This window comes from Heptranchias perlo, chromosome 12 (genome assembly GCF_035084215.1).
Source record: "Heptranchias perlo isolate sHepPer1 chromosome 12, sHepPer1.hap1, whole genome shotgun sequence".
Classification (NCBI taxonomy): Eukaryota; Metazoa; Chordata; class Chondrichthyes; order Hexanchiformes; family Hexanchidae; genus Heptranchias; species Heptranchias perlo.
Window position 1 is genome coordinate 24,835,548 of NC_090336.1, and position 16,338 is coordinate 24,851,885.

At 42.6% G+C, this 16,338-nt stretch overlaps 1 protein-coding gene across 1 annotated transcript in view; it reads right to left on the reverse strand.

The window, feature by feature from the left end:
- The window catches only part of syt7a (synaptotagmin VIIa), a 700,876-nt gene that overhangs the window by 16,420 nt on the left and 668,118 nt on the right, over positions 1–16,338 (reverse strand). Inside the window, exons 9-10 of the mRNA XM_067993814.1 lie at positions 13,103–13,367; positions 553–722 (exon numbers count right to left, since the gene is read on the reverse strand). Of these exons, the coding sequence (XP_067849915.1) occupies positions 553–722; positions 13,103–13,367 (435 nt within the window). The remainder of the gene's footprint in view (positions 1–552; positions 723–13,102; positions 13,368–16,338) is intronic.

Sequence of the window (16,338 nt, forward strand, 5' to 3'; positions counted from 1 at the left end):
GCACTGCACTTTAGGAAGGATGTGAAGGCCTTGGACAGGGTGCAGAGGAGATTTATTAGAATGATTCCAGGGATGAGGGACTTAAATTACATGGATAGACTGGAGAAGCTGGGATTGTTTGTCTTAGAGCAGAGAAGGTTGTGAGGAGATTTGATAGAGGTGTTCAAAATCATGAAGGGTCTAGACAGAGTAGATAGAGAGAAACTCTTCCCATTGGCGGAATGGTCAACAACCAGAGGGCATAGATTTAAGGTGATTGGCAAAAGAACCAAAGGTGATACGAGGAAAAACTTTTTTACACAGCGAGTGGTTAGGATCTGGAATGCACTGCTCGAGGGGGTGGTGGAGGCAGATTCAATCACGGCCTTCAAAAGGGAACTGGATAAGTACTTGAAACGAAAAAATGTGCAGGGCTACGGAGATAGGGCGGGGGAGTGGGACTAGCTGGATTGTTCATGCATAGAGCCGGTGTGGACTCGATGGACCGAATGGCCTCCTTCCACGCTGTAACCTTCTATGATTCTATGATAAGGAATGTTGAGTTTTACATACACTTCCATCGCTGCATGGCTTTAGTTCTTTCCAGAACGTCTGTGTCTGCGTCAAGTCCATCTTGTTTAGTGGTAATGACACCTCTCCGATGGGATCATTTCGACTGAATCGATCGTAATCCAGGACTTGAAGGTACAGCACTCGCTGCACCACCTTCTCATAGGGGAAACCTGAGGTGGAAAAAGAGAGCAAACAGCTGTCATACAACAGGGGGAAGGAAAATGTGTACTTCAGGGATGCAGAAACGAACAGTGGAGTTGGCATTCAGATTTCAGTAAAGTATAATGTTGGGAGTGTAAAGTTTTCATAATGCACATTTGAGCTGTGAGATACACCCTGTACAATTGTAAAGCACCTGTACAATAAAGATTATGTCCTTCAGACTTGGGTTGTATCTGTGGAGACCATTTTGAGTTGTTTAACACTGGGGTGAAATATCGGAGGCGAGAAGTATCTCGGGACAGGCTGTAGTAGCAAGAGCAATCGGAGGTGATAAATTAAGAGTGTTGCACAAGAAGTATATCACACAACAATAAAGCACATTGTAGTGTATTATAGGAACATAGGTATTGATACATTAATTGATACATTGGTACTGATGCCTAGTACTGAAATTTCAATACAGCAACACACATACAGTAGGCCCTTATTATTTTAGTACAGAGCTTCAACTATCACTGACGGTCGAGACAGTCCCATGTCTTTTGCTTTTTCTCAATCTTCAGCAAAAGAAAATAAGAGAAAATACGACACTGGTACTTGCAGTGGTGACCGGATGGGCCGTGAAGACAGAAAAAGAAAAAACGAGCAATAGAAAATAAGAAAGAACAAAAGAGAAAAGGAGGAGAGAAAAAAAATATTAATATCACATTATACTGAAGTTTCTGTATTGGGTCTATTTTCACAGCTATGATTGCAGGAGCCACCTTTTCACTGCCTGCTCTCATTGCTGGGAAGGCAAGACACCACACATGGTATTTTAAAGCATGCTACGAGTGCTGTTCACTGGCTTACTGCTGTCAATTTGATCTACAATGATTGAAAAAAGTGACAAGACAGTCAGTTCTTTTTAATCATTAAACTGTGAATGGTGGCACAGCAGGGACCAGAGTTTGTTTTAACTTTTTTTGACAGTACTTTGTAGCAGCTGCTATTATACTACAGCCATTGTATGTTCCTGTTGCCAGCAATACGATCATTAGTAACAGACAAATAGTAATCACGTAATCAGTTAAAATTTTATTCATTAGAGCCCTTTCTAATCTTCCCCTGCTTCCTTTGTGTTCCGTATTTCGTCCATCTCCAAAGAAGATCCTCTCAGAATCTGCTACTGGAAACAATGGGCTATATTTTCTTTGTTTGCTAATGTTAGCAAAAAAGCTGATGTGAGTATAAATCGAGTATCCACATTTTATACTTAGATATCTTGCTAAGATTAGTGAATGAAGGAAAATGTAACCTAGTGTAATTTTCAATTCTTTAGCAAGCGGTGGGTTGCCACAGAAATTATTGCCTGCTGCAGAATTTGTCTCCCACTGCAGGAGTGGCAGAATCAGGAGTGAGAGGTGTCCCTCTGCTCCGGCTCTGAACTTGCGCCTCTCACCACCTTCACTCCCATCTCCCCCCATGTCCTCTTCGAGCTCATCTTGTCCACGGGAACCACCTCTTGATCCCTTGACCCCATTCCCAATAAACTGCTGCCTACCCAACTATCTTCTTGGCTCCTATGCTAGCTGATATTGTAAACAGTTCCCTCTTCTCAGCTACTGTACCCTTCCCTTTCAAAACTGATATGATCATCCCCTCCTCAAAAATGCTATCCTCGTCTCCTCTGTCCTTGCAAACTATGGCCCCATCTCCATCTTTCCTTTCCTCTCCAAAGTCCTTAAGCTTGTTATCGCCATCAAAATCCATACCCATCTTTCCCACAACACCATGGTTGAACCTCTCCAATCAAGTTTCCGTCCCTGCCACAGCACCAAAATGGCCCTAACCAAAGTCACAAATCACATTCGCTGTGACTGTGGTGCACTACGCCTCCTCGACCTCTCTGTGCTGTCAAACTGCCCGTTGGACATCCAGTCGTCAATGAGCCACAATTCCTTCCAGCTAAACATTGAGAAGACTGAATCAACTTTGGCCCCCGCTACCAACTCCATCCCCCTCTCTTGTCACGGTCTCAGGCTGAACCAGACTGTTCTCAACCTTGATGTCCGATTCAACCCCGAGAAGATCTTCCGAGCCCATCTCCTCTCCATCACAAAGCTTACCTATTTCCACCTCCGTAACGTTACCTGCTTCTGCCTCTCAGCCCATCTTCTGCTGAAACCCTTATTCATGCCTTTCTCACCTCCAGACTCAACTATTTCAATGCTTTCCTGGCTGGTTTCCCATCCTCCATCTCCGTTAGCGTAGCAGAGTTTTGGATGAACTGAAGCTAAGTTCCACTCACCCATCACTCCTATCCTCGCTGACCTACATTGGCTCCTGGTCCCGGAGCCGCTCTAATTAAAATTCTCATTCTCGTGTTTAAATTCTTTCATGCCCTCACCCCTTCCTATTTCTACAACCTCCTCCAATCCTACAACTCTATGAATGCTCCTGGGCTATTTTCCAATTTGTCGGGTAGATGCCAGTGTTGTAGCTGTACTGGAACAGCTTGGCTAGAGGTGCGGCTAGTTCTGGAGCATTACAGCCAGGATGTTGTCGGGGCCTTTGCTGTATCCAGTGCACTCAGCCGTTTGTCGCTATTACTTGGAGTGAATCGAATTGACTAAAGACTCGCTTCTGTGATGGTGGGGATCTCGGAAGGGGGCCGAGATGGATCATCCACTCGGCACTTTTCGATGAAGATGGTTGTAAAAGCTTCAGCCTTGTCTTTTGCACTTAGGTGCTGGACTCTGGCATCAGTGGGGATGGGAATGTTCACGGAGCCTCCTAGCTTCTCTTAGCAAGCAGGCTGGCAGCACTTTTATCAATAGATCTGCATTACTGTAGGCCTGATGGGGTTTATGTTTGTTTTTTATTGACATATTTGTCATTTTTATTATAAAGTTTTGGTAAAATGAAAAAAATAAGTGACCAAGAGTTTGAGATCTTCTGCTGTCTGATGAAAATGAAAGTAGTCCAAGAAATCTGTACCACTCTTACTTTCTCTCCACCTCTCTCTCAGCTGTTAAGTATCTAAAACAAAAGATGTTCAAACAGTTTTCATCCAAGTCCTAGGTGACAAGCTGTCTAAAATACAACACTAATTAGTTCAATTTGCCAAACCTTATTCAGAGAAGCACAAAGGCACAAATGCCTTGAAGTTAGGTTGTTCCGAGTACAAGTCTACATACATTTAAGACATTTCTGTGAAAGTCCTTTGCCCACTATTTTAATGGAAGCATTAAATGGTTTAAAATAATTGGGTTATTGATTCCATTAAAATAAGGGACTAAGTAATTTCTTACGAACAAATTAAGCATTTGTATGCTAATAGTTGAATAGCTTAAGTGTGAGAAGTAGGCAGAAGGAAAGAAATTTACTTCATTAGTACCGGCTAAATTTGGTCGAGTGACCATGTACCCTGGGTGATATGATCAATTGGCACTTCTGTTTCTCCCCGCCCCCCCCACCCACAATCATAAACACACAGGTACAACAATCTAGGTTTGCCACTGTTTTTGCTTAAATATTCTGATTTTTGAATGGGCCATTTGGAAATTTCTAAGATGTGGACACCAAATTCATTTTAAAAAAAAAAGTGCCACTTACTTCTGTGTTCCATCATGTGGAGGTATTTATTCAACTTTTTGATTAATTTCATCAGCAAAGAAAATATCAGAACTCAAGACACGATACTACCCAAAATGTAGCAACTCTAAACATTAAATGTTTCAGTTCATCTTTAGCTCATGTAGATCTTTGTTAGTGCAATATCATGAGATCAGCTTGTATTGCAATGACATAGTATTATGATAACAACCACAGCACTGAAAAAAAAAATCAAGTTAAAAGGGAAATTGTCTAGGAAAAAGGCTTGGCAAACTTCTTTAGGTTTCGGGAGAAGAAATGTGATGAAGCATTGTGACGCCATTTATCTCATTGCATCATGTGTTTACAAACAAGTAAATAAAAGGTTTCCCCAGCATTTTTTTTCTGAAGGTGGTGCCCCTTCAATGGCGTGGTATCTTGGGTCTACCAGGCTGCCATGAACTTTGACCCATGAAAATATTTCAGTAGGAAATGGTATCCTTGGTTAGGGTGAGCTTTAAAATTTAACTAATGTAGGAACAACTATGCAACACACTCTTAGACTTGCATCATACATCATCTGGGAGATTGTAATGTAGTCAGTGCATACAAGGTGCCATTTTCTTTCATGAGTATATGACAATCAAACCTTTACTTTATCAGAAGTTGCCACTGATTGATTACTGACCCTCAGATGTTGGCTTAAACATAATTCATTTTTTGTTGGCAGGTGGCGATCTATTTCAAATATTTGCCCAGTTTGGGGAACTGGGTGGCTCAGAAAGTTAAGCACTGGCCTTTCACCTTTGGGTCTTGGGTTCAAAACCAGCCCAGACCAATTGGTCCTCCTCTGTCTGTTTGCTGTAACAGTCCTATATGGAATGGGCTTGGGTGGCTCAATCCAGCTCTTAGTGCGCCAAGACCCATAGCAAAAAACTGCCCATAATTTGGGGTACAAATTGGTAATCTTACTCAGATATGCCACAAGATGGTGCAGGAAATGAAAAATATCAGATTGGTGCAGCTGAAGTACATTTGTGGGCACAGGACAGGGAGATTCAAACTGCAATCAACTTTGCTGGGAGTGCTTGAGGCCTTAACTGATTGTCTGAAATGCAAAGGGTTCCATATTCTCCAGCACTAACAGTCCTCACCTGGATGAGCTCAAAATTCATGCAAAAAAAAAAATCAAAAATAAAATGTTCACTCTGGGAGGGGTGCCACATTGGGTGTTGCAACTTCACATTGTATCACGGAAAGGTAAGGATATGCTTCTGTTCCCACAATTTCTCAAATTGTAAGTTATGGATTGTAACCATACCGCTGTGTGAAAGTGCTTAGTGGAGGCCCACAGCCTCTCCACAGTGTGAAGGAAAATCAGATGACTGCTCCAGTATGGTCATAGCAATGTTTTTTTATCAATCTCTTTTTCCTTTTAAATCTCTCAAAGGCAGGCAGTTGCTGGGTATGGTTCATTGATAACCACCAGGCTGAGCATCACTCCAACTCTCAAATGCTTTGGTACAGTGGGTTTTGCCAGCACTCAGGTGCTAAATAAGAAATCCGATGCAAATTCGAGTGCATTGCATTGCTGTTGAATAGGGTCATTGTTAGCTCTGGGCTACGCTACCTCAGTACTGAAGACAGCAAAAGACACACGTTTCAGATAGCATGGTTTTTAGACCACTAATGGAACCTGTCATTAGGTGGTTTACACATGAAAATTGTGTTCAAAGAAAATCCCGAAACATAACAGCTATATTATGCCGTGTGCTTAATAGCGTATAATACATTTTAGTGAGTAGAATAGATTGTGTATAATAATGTGATACAATGCAAAGCTATATTTTACAGTGTATTTGTAGATTTTATTTTATAGAATATTGTGCAATGTAGCACAGTAGTATATTGGTCTACTGTACTCTATATGGAATATAATGTATTGAGTGCAGCAAACTGTTATATTGTGCATTACTTAAGAAGTGTACAATATGCTATAAAATATATTGCAGGATATATGGCAAATAGCAAACATTATATACTTTACAGCATATTATATAGGGTTAAGTATATCCTACAGTTTGTGGCATTTCATAAAGCATAATGCATTACTCAACATGCTATATTATATAGAGCACAACATGTTATATAGTTTTTTTTAATAATTCATTTTCAGGATGTAGGTCTCGCTGGCAAGGCCAGCATTTATTGCCCACCCCTACTTGCCCTTGAGAAGGTGCTGGTGAGCAACCTTCTTGAACCACTGCAGTCCGTGTGGTGCAGGTTCTCCCACAGTGCTATTAGGTAGGGAGTTCCAGGATTTTGACACAGCAATGAATAAGGAACTGTGATATATGTCCAAATCAGGATGATGTGTTGCTTGAGGGGAACTTGGAGGTGATGGTGTTCCTACGCACCTGCTGCCCTTGTCCTTCTAGGTGGTGGTGGTCGCAGGTGTGGGAGGTGCTGTCAAAGAAGCCTTGGCGAGTTGCTGCAGTGCATCCTGTAGATAGTACACACTGCAGCCACGATACGCCAGTGGTGGAGTGGGTGAATGTTTAGGCTAGTGAGTGAGATGTCGATCAAGCCCACTGCTTTGTCCTGGATGGGTTTTGAGGTTCTTCAATGTTGTTGCAGCTGCATGTCATTCAGGCAAGTGGAGAGTATTCCATCACACTCCTAACTTGAACCTTGTAGATGGAGGAGAGGCTTTCGGGAGTCAGGAAGCGAGCCACTCACAACAAAATACCCAGCCTCTGACCTGCTCTAGTAGCCACAGCATATATATGGCTGGTCCAGTTGAGTTTCTGGTCAATGGTGACCTCAAGAATGTTTACGGTGGAGGACTCAGTGATAGTAATGCCCTTGAATGTCAAGGGGAGATAGTTAGGCTTTCTCTTGTTGGCACTTGTGTGGCACGAATGTTACGTGCCACTTATCAGCCCAAGCCTGGATTGGTCCAGGTCTTGTTGCATTTGTGCACGGACTGCTTCATAATCTGAGGAATTACGAATGGAGTTTCACACTGTAATCATCAGCGAACAGCCGCATTTCTGACCTAATGCTGGAGGGAAGGTCACTGATGAAGCAGTTGAAGGTAGTTGGGCCTAAGACCCTACCCTGAGGAACTCCTGCAGCAATGTCCTGGGGCTGAGATGACTTGCCTCCAACAAACACAACTATCTTCCTTTGTGCCAGATATAACTCCAGCCACTGGAAAGTTTTCCTCTGATCCCCAGTGACTTTGGTTTTATGAAGGCTCCTCTGTGCCCCATTTGGTCAATGCTGCCTTGATGTCAAGGGCAGTCACTCTCACCTCACGTCTGGAATTCAGCTCGTGTCCACGTTTGGATCAAAGCTGTAATGAGGTCTTGAGCCGAGTGGTCCACGCAGAACCGAGACTGAGCATCGGTAAGCAGGTTATTGGTAAGTGCTGCTTGATAGCATATATTATATGCTGCATTTTATATTATGTAGTGTACATTGTGTAGTACAAAGCACGTTATGAAGTGCATCCCACTAATCTGTTGCTGGAAAACACACATTTTGCCACATATATCAGTCCGTATATTACTATTATCTGCATTACCTTTTCACCGTTGTGATATCATCTCTATTATGTTTAGGGTAGCCACTGCATCCATGCAAGGACAGTAAAAGCATGTTATTTAAAAATAAACTGCAGGTTATGTAAAATATACAGAATAAATAAAAAGTGAGCTCAATTCTGGGGTTTTGCTGATGTGGCCTTAAAATTGTTCAGTTGTCTTAGGGGGTAAATACACCATGTGGTACAATACTAACCAGTAACATCCCATGTTCAATCCATTACTTTTAGCTGATATCAATCTAGGCAGAAATAGGGGTATTTTCAATGGTCTCAGTTACATTGGACTACGGAGAGGAAAGAGCTGCTCCTGATCAGTATCCAGTGTTCCCTGTCGGAAAGTGCGAGCAGCTGGAGATCAGGTGGCAGGATTGGGCTCAGCTGAGATCTTCCCCAATGGTTGAACAGCCTGCTGACACTCACCGTCTAGGTTTACACATGAAGAATGGTCACTTGGATAAGTGACTGGAGGGTGGTTGGCACCCATGCAATCGCACCCCTACAAGAGTCAGCACCTTCAGGAAAGGAGGGGAGAAAAACAAAGAACCCCCATTGGGGGGAAAATGATCAATTGAACAAGTATATTTGTAACTCATTGTTAGTCAATGTTACATTCAGAATATAGCGAGTTTCAGTGAGTGGTTGACATTCCATTTAGAAAAGATCAAAGCCTAGAAAATCAGTTGTGTGACATTAATGTACAAATGCTTAACACATTTGTTTGGAATGATGATAGATGTGTTCACATTACAATATCGCACAGCATAGCTTCTGGGCTGAGAGGTACCTGACAATTTAGAGCTACTAAATGTCAGTGTAGTATTCATGTTTTGCCTTTGGATGTCACTAACACATTACATTTGCAAATCATGCTAAAGCCACCTGGAGATGAAACAGCAGCATCGCATCCACTTTGACTCCTGAAATCCAGTACTGGATTCCTGAAAATTGGACACTGGAACTGAAATGTAAATCCAGTTCCAAAGCCCTCAGTCTAACACTGCTGCTGGCCATCCAGTTTCTTTGTAATTCATCACCAGAAAAATAACCTGGTTTCCTGTGAGGCCCAAAATCACACGGCACTATAATGGACAACGGCAGCACCAAATTGTCAACATTATTTATTAAAAAATGTAAATGTTCAATATCCTGTATATATGAACAACGATTGGCTGTCTATGAATTAATGACACCAATTCAATTGCAAAGTTCGGGATACAAATAGACACTGAAGCCCTGATTTTAACTGGCGATGGGAGTTGTGCAGGCGGGGGCCGAGGTGGGTGGCAAACCATCCCGATGGTTTCATGAGGCTCGAGAGATTTTAACTACTGGGCCTCATCTACATGGGCCTAGTCAAGTTTGTGCCCGAAACTAGCTGGTCAGCGGGCAGGAGTGGAATGTTGGGTGGCAGGAGGCCAACGCTGGGAACCGAAGGAATGGTTCCCAGCACTCAGGAAGTCACCTGGAGGGGAACATCGGAATTGGTAGATGAAAAAAGACCAAGGTTCATAGAATCATAGAATCATAGAAGTTACAACATGGAAACAGGCCCTTCGGCCCAACATGTCCATGTCGCCCAGTTTATACCACTAAGCTAGTCCCAGTTGCCTGCACTTGGCCCATATCCCTCTATACCCATCTTACCCATGTAACTGTCCAAATACTTTTTAAAAGACAAAATTGTACCCGCCTCTACTACTGCCTCTGGCAGCTCGTTCCAGACACTCACCACCCTTTGAGTGGAAAAATTGCCCCTCTGGACCCTTTTGTATCTCTCCCCTCTCACCTTAAATCTATGCCCCCTCGTTATAGACTCCCCTACCTTTGGGAAAAGATTTTGACTATCGACCTTATCTATGCCCCTCATTATTTTATAGACTTCTATAAGATCACGCCTTAACCTCCTACTCTCCAGGGAAAAAAGTCCCAGTCTGTCTAACCTCTCCCTGTAAGTCAAACCATCAAGTCCCGGTAGCATCCTAGTAAATCTTTTCTGCACTCTTTCTAGTTTAATAATATCCTTTCTATAATAGGGTGACCAGAACTGTACACAGTACTCCAAGTGTGGCCTCACCAATGCCCTGTACAACTTCAACAAGACATCCCAACTCCTGCATTCAATGTTCTGACCAATGAAACCAAGCATGCCGAATGCCTTCTTCACCACCCTATCCACCTGTGACTCCACTTTCAAGGAGCTATGAATCTGTACTCCCAGATCTCTTTGTTCTATAACTCTCCCCAACGCCCTACCATTAACGGAGTAGGTCCTGGCCCGATTCGATCTACCAAAATGCATCACCTCACATTTATCTAAATTAAACTCCATCTGCCATTCATCGGCCCACTGGCCCAATTTATCAAGATCCCGTTGCAATCCTAGATAACCTTCTTCACTGTCCACAATGCCACCAATCTTGGTGTCATCTGCAAACTTACTAACCATGCCTCCTAAATTCTCATCCAAATCATTAATATAAATAACAAATAACAGCGGACCCAGCACCGATCCCTGAGGCACACCGCTGGACACAGGCATCCAGTTTGAAAAACAACCCGCTACAACCACCCTCTGTCTTCTGTCGTCAAGCCAATTTTGTATCCAATTGGCTACCTCACCTTGGATCCCATGAGATTTAACCTTATGTAACAACCTACCATGCAGTACCTTGTCAAATGCTTTGCTGAAGTCCATGAAGACCACATCCACTGCACAGCCCTCATCTATCTTCTTGGTTACCCCTTCAAAAAACTCAATCAAATTCGTGAGACATGATTTTCCTCTCACAAAACCATGCTGACTGTTCCTAATTAGTCCCTGCCTCTCCAAATGCCTGTAGATCCTGTCCCTCAGAATACCCTCTAACAACTTACCCACTACAGATGTCAGGCTCACTGGTCTGTAGTTCCCAGGCTTTTCCCTGCCGCCCTTCTTAAACAAAGGCACAACATTTGCTACCCTCCAATCTTCAGGCACCTCACCTGTAGCGGTGGATGATTCAAATATCTCTGCTAGGGGACCCGCAATTTCCTCCCTAACCTCCCATAACGTCCTGGGATACATTTCATCAGGTCCCGGAGATTTATCTACCTTGATGCGCGTTAAGACTTCCAGCACCTCCCTCTCTGTAATATGTACACTCCTCAAGACATCACTATTTATTTCCCCAAGTTCCCTAACATCCATGCCTTTCTCAACCGTAAATACCGATGTGAAATATTCATTCAGGATCTCACCCATCTCTTGTGGTTCCGCACATAGATGACCTTGTTGATCCTTAAGAGGCCCTACTCTCTCCCTAGTTACCCTTTTGCCCTTTATGTATTTGTAGAAGCTCTTTGGATTCACCTTTGCCTGATCTGCCAAAGCAATCTCATATCCCCTTTTTGCCCTCCTGATTTCTCTCTTAACTCTACTCCGGCAATCTCTATACTCTTCAAGGGATCCACTTGATCCCAGCTGCCTATGCATGTCATATGCCTCCTTCTTCTTTTTGACTAGTGCCTCAACTCCCGAGTCATCCAAGGTTCCCTACTTCTACCAGCCTTGCCCTTCACTTTATAAGGAATGTGCTTACCCTGAACCCTGGTTAACACACTTTTGAAAGCCTCCCACTTACCAGACGTCCTTTCGCCTGCCAACAGACTCTCCCAATCAACTTCTGAAAGTTCCTGCTGGTAGTTGCATGATACAACAATAATGAGGTTTGTGATCGGGGTGGGGTTGGGGGCAACCCAGGGCAAGGCAGGGCAGACTTAAACATTCCTTGTGACCCATGAAGGAGAACTCCTGACCCCACAAGGAAAGTAAAAAAAAAAGTAAAACACTCACTTTTTCAGGTCTCTTCTGGTCCTACTCCTCTTCCCGCTAGTGGGGATCTCAGTGGGTAATTTCCACACATGATTTTAACTGCTCGCCTACCCGGTTTCTGCTGGGTGGGCAAGGTTAAAATTGCCTCTTGAGTTTTGCTGTCATTGCATATGATCTCATTGGAACTTTTTGATTAGAGTGCTGTCTTGTACTATGCACTGACAATCATTTCCAAGGCCGAATCACAGAAAATCTCAATCCCAGGCAAGAATAATGGAAATTGACTTTATCATTTATGGTAAATAAACCCCTAATCATTTGCTGTTTATGATCATTTAAGAAAGATTTTTTTTGAGAGAACAAAATAGCCAATCTTTTTGATTAATTCAAACCCACCTACCAACCATCTTACCAAATCATTTCTCTCTCTTGAGAAGCACATATAATTGCCTCTTCAACAACTACCTGTTTCAATGGCCTTCCCTGATATCTTATTTCACAATTATATTATCCTTTGTGTAAACAACTTCTGCCTAACTGCTCTGACTTCCCATTTTTTGACTGGTGGTGTCCTTGCATTGGAACCTTTCCCCACAGTGAATAATTCACCTGGAATTTTTTTCAATTTCCTTCATATTCTGGAAAACTTCAATTAGATCACTTTATCCTATTTTCCAACGAAAACAAGCCCAGCACCTTTCATCTCTCCTCTTAAATGAGATTCGCGGTTAACTGAATCATCCTGGCTTCTTGCAACTGTACGCTCTCTCAAGGCAATAATAACCCTCATATATTTTAGTGACCCAAACTGCACACATTGGGTCTGATAAATGCCTTCTAATACAGCAATGTAATCTCTCGATTTGTACCTTGTAGTTTTGCTAATCCAACCCAGTACCTTGAGGAACATACAAATACTATCACTTAACTACATGGACCACTGGCAGCTTCACCACTATAACCAATGCACAGACAAAACCTCATGCTGCATGTTATTGTTATTAGATTTAATTTCACTGAGAGGTTCAAATAACAATTGTAAGCCACTTAATTCTCGCAGTTCATGGAATCACTTGAAACTCTCAATAACTCCTCCTGCATACTCATTATATTCTGTATAAATCACTTGAACTCTTTGATTACATTACAGCCTCCAGCTCCCCCCGGTGTCGATTAGTTTTTGTATCAGCTGTCTGATGTAGTCACTTGTACACAACCTACGGGGGGAAAAATTTGCTCCAGAATGGATTAGTACAATAGGCCCTCTTTAGCATGAATTGATTCCACGGTGTTCCAGCCAGCACTTTGTCATTCACCTTAATAAAGAAGTAATGAAACAATTGATAATTAATTGAGAAACAGATCAACCCACAGCCATTAATCAGCCTCACCTTCAAACAGGAATGTTTCATTCCAATGTGGATTTAAATTCTTTCTTTTCACTTTAGTTTCTAGCTTGTGTTTTTTGTCAGGGAGCAGGTAGATTTTAACGAACGGGTCACTGGTGCCGCTAAAATCCTTTGCCGGCAGCTCCACAGCCTTCATTATTTTCACGGTGAAGGTGGACTCCTGGAAGTTGTACCCAACGCTGAACTGAATACGGCCCAGGTTCTCACGCGAGCTTCCATCATGGTCATCGTCAGAACCCGGTGACAGCTGGAGGAAGGAAAATATAAATTCTGCTGAAAATGACAGAGTTTGGAAATTCTGTTCCACCTATAGAATCACATAAGATTCTGAATTCCTGCTATACTCTGTAGGTTCCTATGTAAACCATAACATGACTCATTGAAAGGGTTTATATGTATGAGGTACTTATTTGCACAACATATAGGTCTTGACATTGACTCTCAGTCACTTATTTCCATCCTTGGAAATGTAGTATATTGCTCTTGTTTGACCACATGTGATTCACAAGATAGGAACGTAAGAACTGCAGCAATAAAATCAATCAAGTGAGTTTGGGCAGTTTCAACGCAGTCCCTGGTGGACATGAGTCCACAACACAAAACTATCCCTCATTTGGCACCAATTCGAATTAATCTGCAATCTTACTCAGAATGGCTAAAGATGGCTGGTATGGGAAATTGAAAAATGTCATCCTGCTGCAATAAGGGTAGTTGAGTCTGAGTCAAATTGTTGGGGCAGAGTAGAGGAAGCTTTTCATTCTACCATGCTATACTTGACCTGGGAGTATATTTGAGGCCGACATTGGGTGCCTGAAATGGAAAGTTCTCCATTCCCCATTACTAACACCTGCACCCTGATAAGCACAAATATTCATGAAAAATATTAAACAGAAAATATCGAGAACTCAAGTGCCTCAGTGTTTCAGAATGTTGTGCTCTTTTCCTGATGTTGCTTAGAACAGATCAAATTCAGAAGTTATATTTATACTAAGGGATTGTGGTGGGTGCTTGCTGTCTGTTCATTATCATAAATATGAGTAAAAAGGGAACTTCTTCAGTGTATAAAATACAATTAAAAGCGAAGCCCAATGACTCTTACTGGAAAGTGCATAGGTGTCGATATTGGATGAGAACAGAATTGGCTAGGCCCCGAAGACCCCCGCCCCCCCCCCCCCCATAGTCCACTATGTCAAATAGTCTACTCACACTCATAGAATCATAGAAAAGTTACAGCACAGAAGAAGGCCTTTCAGCCCATCGATTCCGCGCCGGCAACTCATTCTCTAAGTTCACTGTGAATTATTATTTGGGCGAGGTACTGGAGAGATGCTAGTGCCCGTGGAACCATACCCCAGCAAGAATCAATACCTCCAGGAGAGGAGGGAAGACAACTGGACAAAAGAATTTAACGGGTGAAATACAAAAATTATGAAGTACGTACTAAGGCACCGTGATGGGTATTAATTCTTTGTTCCTTTTCATAACTCAGAATAAAAGGGAGTTGCTTAAGTGCATAAAACCTTAAGAGTGAGTTTTGAACACCCTAGTCAGTGGATATATTTATCATGCAGTCAGCCATGATTATTTAAATTTTATACAAAATCTATTATCCTGTAAGATGTAACACACTCTAGCTTTGCACCAACCTGAATGTAACACACTCCAATTTTGCATTATTCTGTATGTAGCATACTCCCACTATGGACTATCTTGTATGTAACATTTTCCAGCCTTGTGCTATCCTATGTAACTACGTTTATAGCTCACCTCACATCAAAGAACTTTAGAAGGGGCAACTGTGGACTCTGAGCAAGAAGCAATGGGGGAAAGAGACCAAGGTCCACATTGAAGAGCTACGCTTTTAGGAGGTGTAATAAAATAGGCTAAGGTGTATCAAAGTGAAGAGGCTTAGAAAGTTCCAGTGGGCCTGGGCATAATATCCAAAAGATCAGGCTGCAATGGTGGTGCAGAAGAGGGGGGAACAAACCATTATGTGGAGTCAGGGCAATGGAGGGGACAGGCTGGGATGTAAGGCTGGGGAAGATTTTCCATATAAGGTGGGTTGAGGGATTTCAAAATGAGGACAAGACTTTAAGTCAATTTGCTCAAGCACAGAAAGTGAGTGCAGCTGAATGAGGGTGGAAGTTATGAGTGTTCAGGGCTTTGTGTTGGAGAGACTGAAGCCACAGAGTTATAGCTTGAGTCTATGAAACATGGAGGAAGGGACACCAGTGAGGAGAGCATTAGAGAAACCAATCCTTGAAGTGATGAAGGCATGGATGAGAAGTTTGTAAATCACTGTAATCTACTGTATTGTCCATTCCTGGTACTTATTCTGTTCTGTAGTTTATAGTGCAAACCATGGTCTGATACGTGCATTTATTCTTCTACTACCCAAAGTCTAAGAGGTCACAAGAGGGCTTGTGTCACATTGAGTAAGCCAGGTACAGTAACAAGTGTTTCTATTTAATCTGTAGGCAATGCTGCAATACCAGATATTGTCCACATAAGGTTACAATTTGGTTCATAAGGAGGAAGCACTCACTTAGGTGAGTACTCTGAGCATGGGAGAAATATCTGAGTGAAACAAAGAATGTTACAATGGACAGACACTAGTTGCAAGACTTGTAGGGCGCTAAATTGGGCCATGTAGCGCCCGTCGTTTCGGCGCTATGCGGCCTCTCCAACATCCAAGATGGCGTCTTGGCTGCGCACGCATGTTTCCAGCGTAACGTGCGCCGAACCCCATCTTGGTATAGGTATTAGCACATGCGCAATACCGAATGCTGGAAGCGCGTAAAGTAAGGAGAAAATGGTTACAATCAGTGTGCAACAGTGATTTAAAGTGATAGGCACCATTTTGGGATTTAATGCTCAACTCAACGCACAGTCTTAACCCCGACCATCTGCACGTATCTCAGAGTGCCTGGAGGACCCCCACCAGAGCTATTTAAAGGGACCATCCAGGTCAGTGGCTAGATTATTGCTTCTGGCTGCTGAGATATTTGAAACTGTTTTTGGAGGTCTCCTATACTTGAATACTAGGACTAGGGGACATAGCCTAACATTTAGAGCCAGGATATGCAGGAGTGAAGTTAGAAAATGCTTCTACATGCAAAAGGGTGGGAGACGTTTGGAACTCTCTTCTGCAAACGGCAGCTGATGCTAGCTCAATTGTGTATTCTAAATCTGAGATTGATAGATTTCTGTGAACCAAG